The sequence below is a fragment of the Bison bison genome, unplaced genomic scaffold, assembly GCF_000754665.1.
Source record: "Bison bison bison isolate TAMUID 2011002044 unplaced genomic scaffold, Bison_UMD1.0 scf7180017864261, whole genome shotgun sequence".
NCBI lineage: Eukaryota > Metazoa > Chordata > Mammalia > Artiodactyla > Bovidae > Bison > Bison bison.
This window is the reverse complement of record NW_011494833.1, coordinates 588,635-608,381: the sequence shown is the minus strand read 5'-3', so window position 1 is coordinate 608,381 and position 19,747 is coordinate 588,635. Positions and strand designations below refer to the sequence as shown.

At 44.8% G+C, this 19,747-nt stretch overlaps 2 protein-coding genes across 2 annotated transcripts in view; both read left to right on the top strand.

Moving 5' to 3' along the window:
- NKX2-6 (NK2 homeobox 6) overlaps positions 1 to 583 on the top strand; it is a 4,884-nt gene extending 4,301 nt beyond the window's left edge. The window contains exon 3 of the mRNA XM_010848223.1: positions 164 to 583. Within this exon, the coding sequence (XP_010846525.1) occupies positions 164 to 583 (420 nt within the window). The remainder of the gene's footprint in view (positions 1 to 163) is intronic.
- A 14-nt stretch (positions 584 to 597) lies between these two features.
- NKX3-1 (NK3 homeobox 1) overlaps positions 598 to 19,747 on the top strand; it is a 37,343-nt gene continuing 18,193 nt past the window's right edge. Inside the window, exon 1 of the mRNA XM_010848222.1 lies at positions 598 to 665. Coding sequence (XP_010846524.1) covers positions 598 to 665 — 68 coding nt within the window. The remainder of the gene's footprint in view (positions 666 to 19,747) is intronic.

Here is a 19,747-nt window from a genome sequence, read left to right as displayed (position 1 = left end):
CTACGCGGGCGCACCCCCGGGCCCCGCACCCCCAGTCCCCCAGGCCAGTTCGGGCTTCGGCGCAGGTGGGCCGAGGGCCAGCCCTCAGAGCCCTCTGCCCGCCACACTGCAGGGTGTCAGGGCCTGGTGAGGCGTCTTATCTCGGATATGCCACCCTGACCAGAAGCTCAGTCCCGCCTCCCCGCTGTCCGGTCGCGGCCGGGACGAGGGACCGCCGCGGAGGAGGAAGCAGGCGACCCGATGGCACTTCTCTCCCGAGCGGTGCCTGGGACTGCGAATTGCCCCCCGAGCAGCCATCCAGCTGAAGGCCCTGGGAGCGAGCTCCTCCCAAAAGACGCAAACCCTGGCCTCCTCCAGCCGCTCACCCAGCGACACCCGGGAAGGAGAAAAGCCGAGGGTGGCTGACAGTTTCGGGGGTCAGATTAGTACTGAGGCAGGAGACTTTTCAGGCCTCAACCCCAGGGCCTGCGAGGTTCTTTTATTTGTGTGCGGCAGCCCCGGAGGATGGCGAGATGATGGGGATGTTGTAGAGGGTCTCGACCCCTCAATTAAAGGCAACAGGCGGGAAAGAAGGAGAAAATGAGCCAGGGGAGAGGGATGAAGAGCCTGGAAGAGGAGGACCGAGGAGCAAAGAAGACTTGTGCGAAACACATGCTCCTGTGGGGGTTAGTCTGCGCTGAGCACCCCCTTCCAGGGCTACACTCCCTGGGACTCAGTGTTAATCTAGGCGAGCGCTTTTTTTCTGGAGCCACAGTTGTTCTCTAGAAGGTATCCACCACTCTCTAGTTCTTCCCTCACTGTAAGTGCATCTTATCTCCTGTCTTCAGCTCAGCCTAAATATATGTGTCTGTGTGTTTGTCTTGTGTATATGCCATTAGAATTTATCCACTTCTCGATATCCGCTAAAGAGCTTAGAATAAAGTAAAAATGAAACCCAGAAATTCTAATCTTCAGTACACAGCGAATTCCCTAGAGAGACAAAACTCGCTTTCAGCTCTTGGAGGGGTTACCTCTCTCCACCCCCTTCCCAGCCTGCTCCTATAGATTTTCTTTCAGAAGGTAGCAGGCTTCTAAACTTTCCATCAGGTAAGGAGCTTCCAGTTGTCCTAACATAATGGGCAGGAAACCTGAACTTTAGGGGAAATTATAACTCCCCCAGGCACAAATATGTTTGAAACCATGCTCACTGAAGACTGAAAACAAACTCATTTTATTAATGGGGACATGGGTATCAAATAAGTTGTCTTTGGTAGGTATTAGTAGGAAAATCAGACTCATTTCTTTTTTTCTTGGATATCTTTTTTTTTTTTTTTTCCTAAGACAATGAAAAAGAATGCATTTTAATCCCCTGGACCACTAACTTATCAAAAGTTGCTGCTGCTGCTGCTGCTAAGTCGCTTCAGTCGTGTCCGACTCTGTGCGACCCCATAGACGGCAGCCCATCAGGCTCCCCCGTCCCTGGGATTCTCCAGGCAAAAACACTGGAGTGGGTTGCCATTTCCTTCTCCAATGCATGAAAGTGAAAAGTCAAAGTGAAGTCGCTCCGTCGTGACTCTTAGCGACCCCATGGACTTCGGCCCACCAGGGTCCTCCGTCCATGGGATTTTCCAGGCAAGAGTACTGGAGTGGGGTGCCATTGCCTTCTCCGTATCAAAAGTTAACTTCTATTATTTAATAAATTCTAATATTTAAATTGTACCAGCCCTGCATTTTCTTATTTCTGAATTTGCCCTAGTTTTGTGTGTGTGTGTGTCTGTGTGTCTGTGTGTCTGTGTGTGTTTTACCAATGTGGAAAACACAGACTGCTTGGTACTCTGTAAACTATGCCTGACTATTGACAGCTTGTATCTCTTAAAGTTTATGTGTAAGTTAAGAACAAGTGTAATTACTCATATTTCTCTTTACTAGAATTTCCTTACATTCTCTTCTTTTTGCTTCCATCCCTTTTCTCTTTTATTTCTCCATAAAAATCTGTTAATAAAAGTGTGTTTAGAAACCACCCTGTGGGGTCTTTCAATTATAGTCAGTCTTATATGCCTGGGATTAAAAAGTACAGTCTGTATATTTTACATTGGGAACTCTCAATAAATACTCCTTGGTCAATTAAGCTAAGACTAGAAAAGAGAGCGACTACAATTAAAATCACCATTATGAGAAATCTGTCAGAGTGTTGTCATTCTTCTTTCACTTTGGGGGCAGGAGTTATTCCTTACAAGAGGAAAAGTTACTCTTGGACACTGGCCTTAGATTTATGACAGTTGAGTTAAATTCTGTACTGCCACTGAACAACCATCTCTCTGGCCTTCAGTTGTTCAACAAATTGTATTAAATTTCCCTGAGATCAGATTCTAGACTACTATATGTTAATTTTTAAGACTCTTTTGTTCTTCTTTGGGTAAAGTTCTTACCTAGAAATATGTCATCCTTGTATGGATCTAGCAAAGTACTTGGTACAGAGTAGAAAATTACTAAATGCTATTCTCTTCACCCTCCACTCTCTTGCAACCCAACAAGTGGTTACCAGACAGGTGTTGTTCTTTTTGTTTCTTTCTTTTCTGGATATATAGTTGATTTATTAGGTTGGCCAAAAAGTTTGTAAGATTGTATGGGAATTTTTGGCCAACCCAATACAATGTTGTATTAGTTTCCAGTGTACAGCAGTGTTGCTCTGAATAGACCTTGCCTCCCAGCGCCCTCCAGGCTTTGTGCCACATGGAAACACCCAGAGGGAGAGCGATGGCTGTGGTCAAGTCTGCAAGTGAAGAGGACGGGAGCTTAGTTCAATCATTAGTATCTCACTCATCGCTGAACATGGAACACAAGAGAAAATAAGATTTGGCTGCTGCCCTTAAGGAATTTATTATCTAACTGCATGCCAGAGACTAACATGAGCAGGGCATCTAAAAATACGAGGTGGGATATGCTGCATGTCAAGGGCAGACAGACAGTAAGCTCTCTAGAAAGAATGAAAATCCCACGTGAGCTGGGATGCCTAGAGAAGGCGTTTAGAGGAGGTAGATTCGCCTGGTGATTGGGGGAAAGACACTGCTTACTGACGAAGGTCTAGGACTTAGGGATGAAGAAAGTAACCCGGCACATACCAAAGCTTGACCCATATTTTCTAGTAGTGGGAGATGCAGTTCAAGGGCAGCTTCTGCGACTTTGTAAACTGCATTCAGTTGGCTAAGGGAGAGCGGGAGGCAGGAGTGGGTCTTGTTTTCACAGACACCCAAGATACTCCATTGACCTGGGACATTTTCTGTTTTGCTGTCTGGATTGCTGTAGCAAGCATATTCACTGGCCCCAGCAAACAAGCAAAACCCATAACAAAACCTCGTCCATTTGCAACCCGTGTGATTTTTTCCCTTAGATAAGAGCTTGGAAATTTGAGATTCACAGGACACTAAGATTTCTTTCCAAAAGGAAAGGAGAGCAAAGGAAAACTCTCTGTTCCCATCTCCCTACTTTAAGTGATCCTGTCAGGATCACTTTAAAACACATCCCTCTCTCAGCTCATCAAGCCCACCCCCATCATCTGCCCATCTTCCGTCCTGTAATCTCTCCTTCACACTGAAAGCTGCCCCTTTTTGTGTGTCTTACCGAGAGCCGCTTATCCAAGGCAGGGCTTTCACCAGGGAGCCGCTCTGTAAGCAATCAGTCTCTTATCTGCATCGTTCAGTCCCGTCACTCCAGCCACCTCTTAATGTTCACAAGTTTCCCAAATGGGAAGTAATTGACCTCTAAACAAAACAAAAAAGCTCTCAGAGAGATAGCAGAGGTTCCTTTCCTGACCGTCCCAGGGCTAGGGTCTCACCTAGGCCAGGTGGATAAGTCAATAAAATTGCAGACTTCCTGGCTCCCTGTCCTCCCTCCCCCCACCCCCCACCCTGGCCCTTGAAGCCAGCTTCATTTGATACTATCTGCAAATCCGATGGAACATGAGTCAAACTGTAGACCTCAGGGTGGCCAGAGATTTCTGGTATTATTTTCCCCATAATTTTGTCATTATGAAGATAAATCATGGAGAAGTGAAGTGAAGTGAAGGCACTCAGTCCTGTCCAACTCTTTGCAACTCCATGGACTGCAGCCTACCAGGCTTCTCCATCCATGGGATTTTCAGGCAAGAGTACTGGACTGGGTTGCCATTTCCTCCTCCAAAAACATGGAGGAGCATATTTAAAGCTTTAAAGATTCAATTTGAAAGTGTTTATAATTACTCAGCCATAAAAAGGAATGAAATTGAGTCATTTGTAGAGATGTGGATGGACCTATCTCTGTCACACAGAGTGAATTACGTCAGAAAGAGGAAAACAAATATTGTATATTAACATATATATATGGAATCTAGAAAAGTGGTATAGATGATCCTATCTGGAAAGCAGAAATAGAGACCCAGACATAGAGAACAAATGTATGGACAGCAAGGGGGAAGAGGGTGGAATGAATTGGGAGACTGGGATTGATATATATACACTATTGATACTACATATAAAATAGAACCTACTGTATAGCACAGGGAGCTCCACTCAGTGTTCTATGACATAAATGGGAAGGAAATCCAAAAAAGAGAGGATATATATATATAGATGTATAGCTTTGCTGTATAGCAGAAACTAACACAACTTTGTAAGGCAGCTATACTCCAATAAAAAATCTTAATGTAAAAAAAGAATATCCATACTTGTTTGAAAATGTTATTAAAATACTGCTTCTTCTTACAGCTACATATTCTATGTGAGCACGGATTTTTTTTCACATACTTATTAAAACAATGTACTGCCACAGACCGAGTACACAGATATGAAAATCTAGCCATCTTCTATTAAACCAAATGTTGAAGAAATTTGCAAAAATGTGAAACAATGCCACTCTTCTTAACTGTTTTTTTTTTTGGGGGGGGGATAATATAATTATATTAACATGTACAGTGTTTAACAGTTTTAAATTAACAAACAAATATGTTAATCCTTTAAAAAAGTGTTTGTACTCATCAGTTTATACTAGGTCATCACCACATCAGTCCACTAACTTGCCCTTTTCCTTTTTCACAAAACAAGGGAACTAATTCCCAGGCATAATAGCTGTGCTCCCAAATCCCACCATCCAGAAAGAGGCCTCTTCAGAGAGACAGAAGATGATGGAGGATCCAAGTTAGGAGTTGCTGGACTTCATTCTTCTGCAGTGTGACTGGGTGTGTCTCCTGCAGATGTGCTAGGTGAACTTGAGTAAGCTTTGTATCCTCTATGGGCTTCAGCCTCTTTATAAAATCAAGGAGGTAGATCTCTGAGGTTATTATTCTAATTTGTAGTGGTTCTTTATTGATTCAAATGCTTTTTATGTTTTTTTAATTGTAGGTTAGATCATATATCCAGAAGACTACATATAAGACACACACACAATGTAATTACTGCAAAACAAACACAAATGTACACCTTCCCAACTCAAGAAGTAGGGGGTGCCAGCTCCCAGAAGCCTTTCTCGCCAAAGCCCTCCAAGAATTCAGAGCTCTTCCCTCCTTCCTTCCCCAAAGGAGATACCAGCTATTCTGACTTCCGTGATAATAATTCATAGGCTTCTCTTTATGGATTTACTCATATGGAAACATCCCTCAACAATATGGTTTAATTTTGCCTGGTTATAGATGTTGCATAAATAGACTCGTAGTACATGTATTATTTTGTTTCACTGGGGCATAGTTGATTTACAATGTTGTGTTGGCTTTTATATTCACTATAAAATATATTGGCTTATGTATTTTGTATTCTTTGTATTCACTATATAAGGAAGTGAATCAGCTCTATGTATATATACATCCCATCCCTCTAGGACCTCCATCCCACACCTCTAGGTCATCACAGAGAATGCAGCTGAGCTCCCTGCACTATACTGCAGAGTCCCACTAGCTAGCTATTTTGCACATGGCAGTGTATATACATCAATCCCAATTCAATTCATCCTGCCCCCCCTCCACCCTCCCATTCACACATCCATTCTCCATGTCTGCATCTCTGTTTCTGCCCTGCAAATAGGTTCATCTGTACCGTTTTTGTAAAAGATACCTAGACTTCCCAGGTGGCGCTAGTGGTAAAGAACCCACCTGCCAATGCAGGAGACGAAAGAGACAGAGGGTCGGGAAGATCCCCTGGAGAAGGGCATTGCAATCCACTCTGGTATTCTTGCCTGAGAATCCCACGGACAGAGGAGCCTGGCGGGCTATGGTCCATAGGGTTGCACAGAGTTGGACATGACTGAAGAGACTTAGCACACACGTACCATTTTTCTAGATTTCACCTCTATGCGTTGATATATATTTATTTTCTCTTTCTGACTTACTTCACTCTGTGTGACAGACCCTAGGTCCATCCATTCTTTTTTATAGCCTAGTGACATTCCATTGTATATATGTGCCACATCTTTATCCATTCCTCTGTTGAAGGACATTCAGGTTGCTTCCACGTCATGGCTACCGTAAATAGTGTTGCAATGAAACATTGGGGGTGCATGTGTCTTTTTGAATTATGGTTTTCTCAGGGTACGTGCCCAGTAATGGAATTACTGGGTCATATAGTAGTTCTGTTTTTAGTTAGCATGTGTTCTTTAGTGACTTGCTTCTTTTTTTCAACTTGATATTTGTGAGATTCATCTGTGAGGTGGGTAGAATTTAAGTGTGCTCATTCTCATTGCTACATTATATCCCCATTGAATGTATGTGCCTCAATATACTATTTACTGAAAATGCAACCAGCTGGTTGCTATAAACACAGGATACTGCTGGAAGTCTTTACTCACAGGTATGGCTGCTGTATTCTCTAGCTGGAATTGGTCATGGCTTCTGAACTGTTATGCTTTACAAAGCAAGGATCCATCTGCATACAGATTTCTGTGTGTGTGTGTGTGTGTGTTCAGTTGCTCAGTCATGTCTGGCTCTTTGCAGCCCCATGGGCAGCAGCCCACCAGTCCCTTCTGTTCATGGTATTTTCCAGGCAAGAACACTGGAGCGAGTTGCCATTTCTTTCTCCAGGGGATCTTCCCCACCCAGGGATTGAAGTGGCATCTCTTGAGTCTCCTCCACTGTCAGGTAGATTCTTTACCACTGTGCCACCTGGGGAGCCCTTCTACCTGTATAACAACAACCTTTTACCTTCTGTATGAGTTCCTTGTGTACGCACCACCTCCATCCAAAAGGCAGAGCATTTTACTGTTCCCATTTGCAGAGAAAGAGTCCGAGGGTCAGAGAGATGACAGCCACCCTTTAAGTTAGGGACAGAACTGGGACTAGACCCCAGACTCCTCCCCCGGTCCTGGGTTACTTCCACTGAATACTCAATAAGCAGTTCATGTCCTCACACAAATCAGGTGACTGTTAGGTGACACTGTTTTCTTTATTTCCTGGGGAAAAAAAAGCTTAAAAGGGATGTTTTGTAAAGCATCCAGAGGGGACAAATATGAAGTAAGAGAGGTGGGATGTGGATGGAGAGACATAACTGCCTTTTTGGCGCCTGTGAGCAGACAGAACGCTGGCTTTCCAGGTCGTGCTAGTGGTAAAGACCCTACCTGCTGAGGCAGGAGAGATAAGAGAAGCAGGTTCAATTCCTAGGTCGGGAAGATCCCCTGGAGGAGAAAATAGCAACCCACTCCAGTATTCTTGCCTAGGAAATCCCATTTTCCAAATCCCCTGCTTCCAAATCCCTCTGGAAACAGAGGAACCTGGTGGGCTACAGTCCATGGGGTTGCAAAGAATCAGGCAAAACTGATGTGACTGAGTACGCAAAAAAACACAAGATGCCAGGGAGGTGGGAGATGGATGGACAGATACAACTGCCTTTTCAGGCACTTGTCAGCAGACAGAATATTTGAGTGCTCTGACTGTGGCACACCCTTGCCCACATTTGTCTGCATTTTCCTCTGACTCTGTGCCCCCAGAGAGGCTGATTCATGTTTTCAGTGGCCAGCTCCTGAGAACAGAGAGAATTTAGACTGAGCTGTTTCTCCTCATTCCCACCTCCCCCCACCTGGGGAGAGAAAGCTCCGTGGGAAGTCCCTCTGCCTTCCTTTTTCTCTGTTTAGACTCTGGCAAGCCCTCCCCAACCCCCCATCCCAGTCATCCTGATAGAAGGATGTGGTCTTAGTGACACAGTCCAGATTCCACTGGAGGAAAAGCTGATATACCCGCAGTTCGGCTACAGACCTCAGAGCGCTTTCTGAGTTAGTCCCTCTGGGGCCGTCCTCATAAGCTGGTCTCAGTCAGACCTGCTTCCTCCCCATGCAGACATCAGTAGCTTTTGCTTCCTCCCGTCACAGGCCCAGCTTAATTGCCTGAAACCCTAGGGCCCAGGAAATTGGATCTGAAATTAGGACTTCAGTGGGCCAAAGGTGAGCCTTTCTTTTTTTCTTTTTTTTTTTTCATTTACTTTAATCAGAGGATAATTACTTTACAATACTGTGATGGTTTTTGCCATACATCAAATATGAATTAGCCATAGGCATACACGTGCAGGACAGCAAAGGAGACAGAGACATAAAGAACAGACTTTTGGACTCAGTGGGAGAAGGAGACGGTAGGATGATTTGAGAGCCTTTCTCTTGGTGGCCTCTGTTTCCTGTCCCTCGCTGGGCCCTCTGGCACCTACCCTGGACATTCTCTGTAGCTCAGGTCTCCCAGGACCCGCTCCTAGAGCATCTTGGACCTCCCTATCATAATGCATTTACCCTCTGTCTGTTGTCCCATCTAAACAATCAGCCTCATGTCTGCCTCAGACCCTCGTGTGCTTCTGATACACCCTGTGCCTGTCATGGAGAAGGGGCTCAATACTGTTTGTTGATTGAACAAATGAGTGAATGGTTGCTGTCTGGCTTCCTTGCATGGCCCCACAAAGTCTGCATTAAAGAGTTGGGCTCTGACCTGGCTCCTTGGGAGTCAGTACATTCTGGAAGAAAGACCCCCTATATGTGGATAGAAATCTGACTCCTGGCAGGAATCATCTAATCTCTGACATCAGGGACCCTAAGAATTTCTGTCAGCCAGGGGATATGGCCATGGTGAAAAAGAATCCCTCTGTTTAATCCTAGCCACTCTCCTGTAGGTCAACTTAATTTTAATTAATAAATATTAAGGAAGATTAGGGGCTTCCCTGGTGGCTCAGATAGTAAAGAATCTGCCAGCAATGTGGGAGATGCAGGTTCGATCACTGGGTAGGGAAGATCCCCTGGAGAAGGGAATGGCTATGCACTCCAGTATTCTTGCCTGGAGAATCCCAAGGACAGAGGAGCCTGGTGGGCTATAGTCCATGGGGTCGCAAAGAGTCAGACACAACTGAGCAACTAACACTAACAAGGAAAATTAGGTCGAACATTGTGGGGGGACGTACAACCAGTATCATTTTCAAAATATATACAAAATCAGAGGAATTCAAGGATGCAGAAAACAGAGTCCTTATCTTCAAGATCATAAAACTATGGGTAAGACAATTACCTATTCAGCCAAATATGCTACAGGAAAAACTAGAAAAGGTACATTATGAACATATAAATCATTCAATTCACTGAACATGCTGTAGAGGCTTCTAGATACCATCCAATATCTGTTTCCTCCTTTGTTCTTTAGTAATAAAACCCCAGAGTTTTAGTTAAGCACAAAACCTTTTAGCTAAAGATGATATTTCCCAGAGTCCTTTGTAGCTAGGGGTTGCCAAGCAGCTAAGTTCTGGTTAAAGGGATATAGGGCTTAGTGGCTCAGCAGTAAAGAATCCACCTGCAACACAGGAGACTTGCTGGAGACAAACTTTCAGTCCCTGGGTCAGGAAGATGCCCTGAGTAGGAAATGACAATCCACTCCAGTGTTCTTGCCTGGGAAATCCCGAGGACAGAGGAGCCTGTTGGGCTATGGTCCATGATGTTGCAAAGAACTGGACATGACTGAGTAAGTAAGCAACAACAACAAAAGAGGTATAAGCAGAAGTGATGTGTAACATTTAAAGACATAGCCTTAAATGGAAGAGACCTTCCCTCCACTTCCTTTTTCTTCCACCTCCTGGCTGGAATACAGATGCAATGGTGGGAGCAGTAGCAGCTATCTTAGAGTATGACAGAGCAACAAGATGGAAGAGGCCTGGGTCCCCAGCACTAGGAAACCACCGTATCAGCTTGGATCTGCTTACACCCCATCTATTATATGAGAGAAAAATAAACATTTGTCTCATGTAAGCCACTGTTATTTTGACCTTTGTTATAGCAGCTGAATGCATATCTTAACTGATAGAAGACACAAGGAGGTAATTAGAAGATTGGCTGATACTAATGCAATAAATGTTTAGAGGAGAAATAAATCGAGGCAAAAGAAGGTACCCTCAAAGAGACAGAACTTGAGACAAGCCCCACATTTGGAAGGCTGGGGGAAAAACATGGGAAATCTGTGTAGACAGATGTAGAGAGGGCTATGGGTGCTAACATGCATGAGGGCCAAGGACTCTGTGAGATGACACTGAAGGCCGGACGTGTCTATAGTCATGGTGCTTGGCTTGTCTGAAGGTTACCTACCATTTCTCCCAAATCCCACACCTACAGCTGCAGCTCCCACCTCCATCCTGAATTCCAGATCCAAATTACCCAGTACTCCCTGGACACCTCCATTTGAATGTTTCCCAGACAGCTCAATCGAAAAACAAACCCACCTCTCTCTACCTTTCTCCTGCCAAACCTGCTCCATTTTCCTGAGTGGGTTTAAGAAACTTATCCAAACCACCACCACTGAAGATAGAGGTAGAAGTTGAGCCTCCAGAGTTCATTTACTTTCCATTATATTCTGTTGCTATTTCACACATATTCAGTTCAGTTCAGTTCAGTCGCTCAGTGTGTCCGTCTCTTTGCAACCCCGTAAACCACCGCACGCCAGGCCTCCCTGTCCATCACCAGCTCCCGGAGTTTACCCAAACTCATGTCCGTTGAGTCGGTGATGCCATCCAACCACCTCAACCTTTGTTATCCCCTTCTCCTCCTGCCCTCAATCTTTCCCAGCATCAGGGTCTTTTCAAACGAGTCAGCTCTTTGCATCAGGTGGCCAAAGTATTGGAATTTCAGCTTCAACATCAGTCCTTCCAATGAACACCCAGGACTGATCTCCTTTAGAATGGATTGGTTGGATGTCCATGCAGTCCAAGGGACACTCAAGAGTTTTCTCCAACACCACAGTTCAAAAGCATCAATTCTTCTGTGCTCAGCTTTCTTTATAGTCCAACTCTCACATCCATACATGACTACTGGAAAAACCACAGCCTTGACTAGACGGACCTTTGTTGGCAAAATAATGTCTTTGGTTTTTAATATGCTGTCTAGGTTGGTCATAACTTTCCTTCCAAGGAGTAAGCGTTTTTTAATTTCATGGCTGCAATCACCATCTGCAGTGATATTGGAGCCCCCCCAAAATAAAGTCAGCCACTGTTTCCACTGTTTCCCCATCTATTTGCCATGAAGTGATGGGACCAGATGCCATGATCTTCGTTTTCTGAATGTTGAGCTTTAAGCCAACTTTTTCACTCTCCTCTTTCACTTTCATCAAGAGGCTCTTTAGTTCTTCTTCACTCTCTGCCATAAGAGTGATGTCATCTGCATATCTGACGTTATTGATATTTCTTCTGGCAATCTTGATTCCAGCTTGTGCTTCTTCCAGCCCAGCGTTTCTCATGATGTACTCTGCATAGAAGTTAAATAAGCAGAGTGACAATATACAGCCTTGAAGCATTCCTTTCCCTATTTGGAACCAGTCTGTTGTTCCATGTCCAGTTCTAACTGTTGCTTCCTGACCTGCATACAGATTTCTCAAGAGGCGGGTCAGGTGGTCTGGTATTCCCATCTCTTTCAGAATTGTCCACAGTTTATTGTCATGCCACACAGTCAAAGGCTTTGGCATAGTCAATAAAGCAGAAATAGATGTTTTTCTGGACTCTCTTGCTTTTTTGATGATCCAGTGGATGTTGGCAATTTGATCTCTGGTTCCTCTGCCTTTTCTAAAACCAGCTTGAACATCTGGAAGTTCACAGTTCACGTATTGCTGAAGCCTGGTTTGGAGAATTTTAAGCATTACTTAACTAGCATGTGAGATGAGTGCAATTGTGTGGTAGTTTGAACATTCTTTGGCGTTGCCTTTCTTTGGGATTGGAATGAAAACTGACCTTTTCCAGTCCTGTGGCCACTGATGAGTTTTCCAAATTTGGTGACATACTGAGTGCAGCACTTACACAGCATCATCTTTCAGGATTTGAATTAGCTCAACTGGAATTCCATCACCTCCACTAGCTTTGTTCATAGTGATGCTTCCTAAGGCCCATTTCACATTCCAGGATGTCTGGCTCTAGGTGAGTGATCACACCATCATGATTATCTGGGTCGTGAAGATCTTTTTCATATAGTTCTTCTGTGTATTCTTGCCACCTCTTCTTAATATCTTCTGCTTCTGTTAGGTCCATATCATTTTCGTCCTTTATTGAGCCCATCTTTGCATGAAATATTCCCTTGGTATCTCTAATTTTCTTGAAGAGATCGCTAGTCTTTCCCATTCTACTGTTTTCCTCTATTTCTTTGCATTGATCGCTGAGGAAGGGTTTCCCCTCTCTCCTTGCTATTCTTTGGAACTCTGCATTCAAATGGGTTTATCTCTCATTTTCTCCTTTGTTTTTCACTTCTCTTCTCATAGCTATTTGTAAGGCCTCCTCAGACAGCCATTTTGCTTTTTTCCATTTCTTTTTTTGGGGGATGGTCTTGATTCCTGTCTCCTGTACAAGTCATGAACTTCCATCCATAGTTCATTAGGTACTCTATCAGATCTAGCCCCTTAAATCTATTTCTTACTTCCACTGTATAATCATAAGGGATTTGATTTAGGTCATACCTGAATGGTCTAGTGGCTTTCCCCACTTTCTTCAATTTAAGACTGAATTTTAAGTCAATTTTTACAGGCTTGTCTAACTCAATGAAACTATGCCATGCCTTGTGGGGCCACCCAAGACTGATGGGTCATGGTGGAGAGGTCTGACAGAATGTGGTCCACTGGAGAAGGGAATGGCAAACCACTTCAGTATTCTTGCCTTGAGAACCCCATGAACAGTATGAAAAGGCAAAAAGATAGGATACTGAAAGATGAACTCCCCAGGTCGGTAGGTGCCCAATACGCTACTGGAGATCAGTAGAGAAATAACTCCAGAAAGAATGAAGGGATGGAGCCAAAGCAAAAACAACACCCAGTTGTGGATGTGACTGGTGATAGAAGCAAGGGTTGATGCTGTAAAGAGCAATATTGCATAGGAACCTGGAATGTTAGGTCCATGAATCAAGGCAAATTGGAAGTGGTCAAACAGGAAATGACAAGAGTGAACATTGATATTCTAGGAATCAGCGAACTAAAATGGACTGGAATGGGTGAATTTAACTCAGATGACCATTATATCTACTACTGTGGGCAGGAATCCCTTAGAAGAAATGGAGTAGCCATCATAGTCAACCAAAGAGTCCGAAATGCAATCTCAAAAATGACAGAATGATCTCTGTTCGTTCCCAAGGCAAACCATTCAATATCATGGTAATCCAAGTCTATGCCCCAACCAGTAACACTGAAGAAGCTGAGGTTGAATGGTTCTATGAAGACTTACAAGACCTTCTAGAACTAACACCCCCTAAATATGTCCTTTTCATTATAGGGGACTGGAATGCGAAAGTAGGAAGTCAAGAAACACCTGGAGTAACAGGCAAATTTGGCCTTGGAGTACAGAAGGAAACAGGACAAAGGCTATTAGAGTTTTGCCAAGAGAATGCACTGGTCATAGCAAACACCCTCTTCCAACAACACAAGGGAAGACTCTACACATGGACATCACCAGATGGCCAACACTGAAATCACATTGATTATATTCTTTGCAGCCAAAGATGGAGAAGCTCTATACAGTCAGCAAAAACAAGACTGGGAGCTAATTGTGGCTTAGATCATGAACTCCTTATTGCCAAACTCAGACTTGAAGAAAGTGGGGAAAGCCACTAGACCATTTCATACATATTACAGACTGCTTACTGTTATTCAACTAGCTAAACATACAGCTATGTTTGCTAGTGATTGAGCATCCAACACATGCTTTCTGACTGTGATTTTTTTTTTTTAATCTTAAACTTTTTATTTTGTTTTGGAGTATAGCCGATTAACAATGTTGTGATGGTTTCAGGTGAAAAAAGAAGGGGCTCAGCCATACATATACATGTGTCCATTCTCCCTCAAATTCCTCTCCCACCCGGGCTGCTGTGTGACATTGAGCAACTGTGCTTCTTTCTGATCCTGATGTTGCATCCCAGCCTCAGAGAGAGTGCTAAGCGGGAAAAGGTCTGGCCTGAGAAGCCCATTCAGATGTTTGGGATGTAAGAGATCACAGATATTCCCATGGGGCCCTGCTGTCTGCCAGGGGCATCTGCATTTAGAATCAATCCTGTAGACATATAACATAAAATATTACATGTAACCCAAGTGAAGGACAGGGAACCCTGGCGCACTGCAATCCATGCAGTCACAAACAGTTGGATACAACATAGTGACTGGACAACAACAAAAATCCAAGAACATTTGTGTGGGAGGTAACAGCATAAATATGCTTCCTTGGTGGCTCAGACAGTAAAGAATCTGCCTGCAATGCGGGAGACCTGGGTTCGATCCCTGTGTTGGGAAGATCCCTTGCAAGAGGGCATGACAATTCACTCCAGTATTCTTGCCTGAAGAATCCCCATGGATAGAGGAGCCTGCCGGGCTATAGTCCATGGAGTCGCAAGGAGTTGGACACAACTGAGTGAGATGGAGAAACAATGGAAACAGTGAGAGATATTATTTTCTTGGGCTCCAAAATCACTGCAGATGGTGACTGCAGCCATGAAAAAAAAGACGCTTGCTCCTTGGAAGAAAAGCTATGACCAACCTAGACAGCATATTAAAAAGCAGAGACAGTACTTTGCCAACAAAGGTCGGTCTAGTCAAAGCTATGGTTTTTCCAGTAGTCATATATGGATGTGAGAGTTGGACTATAAAGAAAGCTGAGCACCAAAGGATTGAAGTTTTTGAACTGTAGTTTTGAAGAAGACCACAGTTTGAGAGCCCCTTGGACTGCAAGGGAGATCCAATCAGTCCATCCTAAAGGAAATCAGACCTGAATATTCATTGGAAGGACTGATGTTGAAGCTAAAACTCTAATACTTTGGCCACCTGATGTGAAGAACTAACTCATTGGAAAAGGCCCTGATGCTGGGAAAAATTGAAGGTGGGAGGAGAAGGGGACGACAGAAGATGAGATGATAGGATGGCGTCACTGACTCGATGGACATGAGTTTGAGTAAGCTCTAGGAATTGGTGATGGACAGGGAACCCTGTCATGCTGCTCTTCAAGGGGTCGCAAAGAGTCGGACACGACTGAGGGACTGACCTGAACTGAACTGAGCGACTAAGCACAGCACACAATAGCACCAATGAAGTAACCCTCTGCCTATGACTGCAGCACTTAAACTGCCCACTAGGGGACACTCTTGCCTCCAGTTTCCCCGCTATGCGGTGGTCGGGGGGGTGGGGGGGGGGAATTCCCCAAATTCCTTGGGCCTCCACCCAAAGCCTTTGCTTCCAACGCAGTGTTTCAGATTTCTTTTTCAGGTCAACCCCTTTGTCTTCCGGTTTGGATGTTGACAGTTGGGAGTGGACAGAAGGAGACAGTGAATCAAGGATTAAGGGCTCCGTAGATACCAGCTGTTGGCCGTGGTTTCAATGTGACAAAGATGCATAACATTATGATAGCATTATGATACTTGTGGCTACAAGATCTGTGGGGTGCTTTCCAGGGCTCAGATATCCTCCATATAAACGGCCTCATTTATTAGTCATATGCGGAAGTACTATTCTCACACAAAGGAAACCAGGGAAAGTGAGGGAATTACCCAAGGTCATAGAGTTTATAATTTGAGTCTGAATATAAACCCACTGATTCTATTTACAACTGCTGGGCGAACTTGGGTATCTATAATAAAATATAACTGTCTGGGTGTGGAATACTAGCTCTGAAGGGCTGATAAAGTAAATATCACTAGATTAGCCTGCAACCTTGTCTTCTTTTTCACTTTTCTCCCCAGGCTCCAAACACCCTGGGAGGAAACTAATCTGATTGGCTCTTTTCACATTGAACTGTTTTTTTGTTTTTAAACACCAAAAACATTTTGTATTGGGGTATAGCTCATTAACAATGTTGTGGTAGTGAGCAGCAAAGGGACTCAGCCATTCATACACATCCAGCAAAGTCCTACTGTGTAGCACAGGGAACTCTGCTCAATGCTACATGCCAGCCTGAATGGGAGAGTGGTTTGGGGGGAGAACAGATACATATATACCCTGAACTGTTCTTGACTCACAGCAGTTTCCTGACTCCTTCAGTTAATGACTGCTTTGAGCATTCATGTCATTAAATCTACTGGATCTGTCTTGGCTTTGCCACTGACCCACTCAGCCAGGGAAGGCAAAATTACTTGGTTACTTGATCTCTTCCAGCTTCAACTTCATCTTGGATGAAATGGAGTTAGTTAAACCGGTGGTGATCTGTGACTCTCTGAGTTGTAAGTGATAAGAACCCAACTTACACCAGCCTTAGCAAAAAAAATTCCAGGCAATTTCTTGACCCCCAGAGCTGAGTGGCAGGAAGGCTTACGGTGAAACTGGCTAAAAGCAGGGATTGGAGTTCATCCAGTCTTTCCCAGCCACTTCTCATTTCCGTTTCTCTCTACCTGGTCAATTTCATTATCTTGGGCTGGCTGAAATTATGGCCAAGTACACAGTCCCTGGCAGCTCAGAATCACATCCTCACAGCTGCATAGTCAGAGACAAAATGGCATTTTCCTTCCAACTCCAGGCTGAAAGACCAAGCCAGATCCTTTTCATCACAGGACATAGTGAGTACCAGGCAAGATAACAAATATGAGAGGGCATTGGGAGGTCTGCCTCAGCTGCAGAATCCCTTCTTCTTGAGGGTTATCCTGCCCCAGGGAAATTCACTTGCCTATAACCATCATTTTTGATGGTTCCTGTGAGAGCAGATCTTACAGGGGAAGGGGATGAATGGCAGTGCAGTATATTTTGCTGGGTGGGTTGGGTTGGGTTAACCCCCGCCCTGGGCCTCAGCCTCGGTGTAAGGAGGTGCTTCCACGTGTCTGTTGTTTCTCAGTCCCTAAGTTGTATCCGATTCATCGTGACCACATGGACTGCAGCACACCAGGCTTCCCTGTCCTTCACCATCTCCCAGAGTTTGCTCAAATTCATGTCTATTGAATCAATGATACCATCCAACCATCTCATCCTCTGTCGTTCCCTTCTCCTCCTAACCTCAATCTTTCCCAGCATTTTCCAGTGAGTGGGCTTTTCCTATCAAGTGGCCAAAGTATTGGAGCTTCAGTTTTAGCATCAGTCCTTCCGATGAATATTCAGGGTTGATTTCCTTTAGGATTGACTGGTTTGATTTTCTTGCTGCCTAAGAGACTTTCCATAAATCCAAAGTGAATGATCCAGTCTCTCAGAATGATGTGAATGACTTTGCATCCTTTCAGTCTGTCTCTGGGGTTCACAATATCATCCGTGAAGCAACAAATAGAAAACAGGGGACAGTGAAAACATCCTCGTGGCCAAAGACCTGCCACTAACGCCACCTTTATATTCCTCCATCGCTCTGGGAGAAGTGGATTTTGTCTCTTTTCAGCATCTTCCCCATCCATGGGTCTTGTAACCTGCCATCCGCTCATGGAATCCCATTAATCACAGCCCTTTAATAGCAGCATCTCTTATCTGAGAGGTGAAAAAATGAGGCAATACAACTCTTGGGCCCTTCATATGCTCCTACCTAATACTGTAAAATCCTCCTGATATAAAACTACCCTGACTACAGAGCAGGCCCACGGCTCCAAGGGTGGGCCAGGCTGTGATGCTGCTAAAAGCTTGCTCCTAGGCTGCAGGCAGTAGCAATAGGGCAGTGATGTAGAGGAACCATGAGTGGATCAGAAGAACATGGCTCCTCCCAGAGGATCAAAATTGTCCAAGGGTGATATGCATGAACACCAGCATATCTTACCAGCTTAAGCCATAATTTACCGGCTACAGTGTGTACACACACCCACTGTCCCCAGGGTAGCCGGACACACCCTGAGGGATCCACACCAGCCTCCGGGTCTTCAGTGTTGTCTGCTGACTGTCTTAGCATTGATTTTGTACAAGTGGTGGTAAGGGAACACATAGGCCAGGACTTGCTCTGTCCCCCACACCCACAGAAGTCCACTAAAACACGAATTTGACAGTGTCACTTCTCTCTGCTCCAAACTCTCCACGGCCCTCCCATGGCCTGTGGGTATAAACTCTGTGTGATGGTCGAGTTTGCTACCCTTCCCAGGCAGGCCCTTCCTCCTGTGCTCTACTTACTCCACTCTTCTTGATGTGCCTGCTCCTTAAAAGGCCCACCTCCTCCATGAAGCCTTCCATCCTGAAGCTGCCAGTCTTTGAGAGTCAGTTGCATAGGCCCCTCGTCGAGTGGTTTTCCAAGTAGCTTCTGAAACACCATGAGGGTTCCCAGGACAGCACTGGGACAGAGATGGATCTGAGTGTGTTTGGAGGGGAGGAGTCACCGGCCCCTTGCCTCTGTTCAGTGGCTCCAGGTTTGCCTTCATCTGTCATATATTTGGCATCCAAGTAAAACTTCATCTGAAAATGATCTTGCTGCCAGGATCCAGGGCCAGTCTGCTTGGTGTGCTTCTTGTTTGGGCACCTATTAGCTGAGTGACTGCAGACAAGTTAGTCAACCTATCTGTGCCTTGTTTTCTCCTCTGTAAAGTGGAAGTAGAAGAGTATCTATTCAGGGACTTCCTGGTAGTCCAGTGGTTAAGAATCTGCCGTCCAATGCAGAGGACACGGGTTAGACTCTTGGTCTGGGAACTAAGATCCCAGGTGCCTTAGAGAACTTGAGCCTGTGTATCACAACTAGAGAACTCCAAGCCACAATGAAAGATCCAGAGTGCTGTGACTAAGACCCAATGCATCCAGGAATAAATAAATAAATATTTTGAATAAAATAGTGTCTATTCAGAGGACTGTTGTGAGGACCAAGTTAATATAAGAAAAATATAGTACTTGGAGGGCTTCCCAGGTGGTACTAGTGGTAGAGAACCCGCTCCATGCAGGAGACATAAGGGATGAGGGTTCAGTCCCTGAGCTGGGAACATCCCCTGGTGGAGGGCATGGCAACCCACTGCAGTATTCTTGCCTGGAGGATTCCATGGACAGAGGAGCCTGGCGGGCTACAATCCATAGGGTGGCAAAGGGTCAGACACGACTGAAGCCACTTGGCATGCATGCACAATACTTGGAACACTACATTTTAAATGTCGGGTAACTTTTAGCTCCTATTGTTTTAGTGCCAGGTCAATGATTTCTGTATCATTGAATCTTGCTGGTTTAGAAAGATCTTTCATGCCATCCGAATGAAATGCTGGGTGGTCCTAACACGGCTAGACATTGGATGGGCCGGTTTCCCCATTCAGTGCTGAGCCCTCATTGGAGGAGGTGGGTAAGTCTGTTTATCAAGATAAGCATCTTACCCAGCCTTCTTCCCCATCCCCAGCCACTCTCTCCACACTTTTTCTCCTGCTCAGAACACAGATGGCACCACTGGCTTCTATCTGTGTTTGAGGGAGAGAGCCATCAGGGATGCAC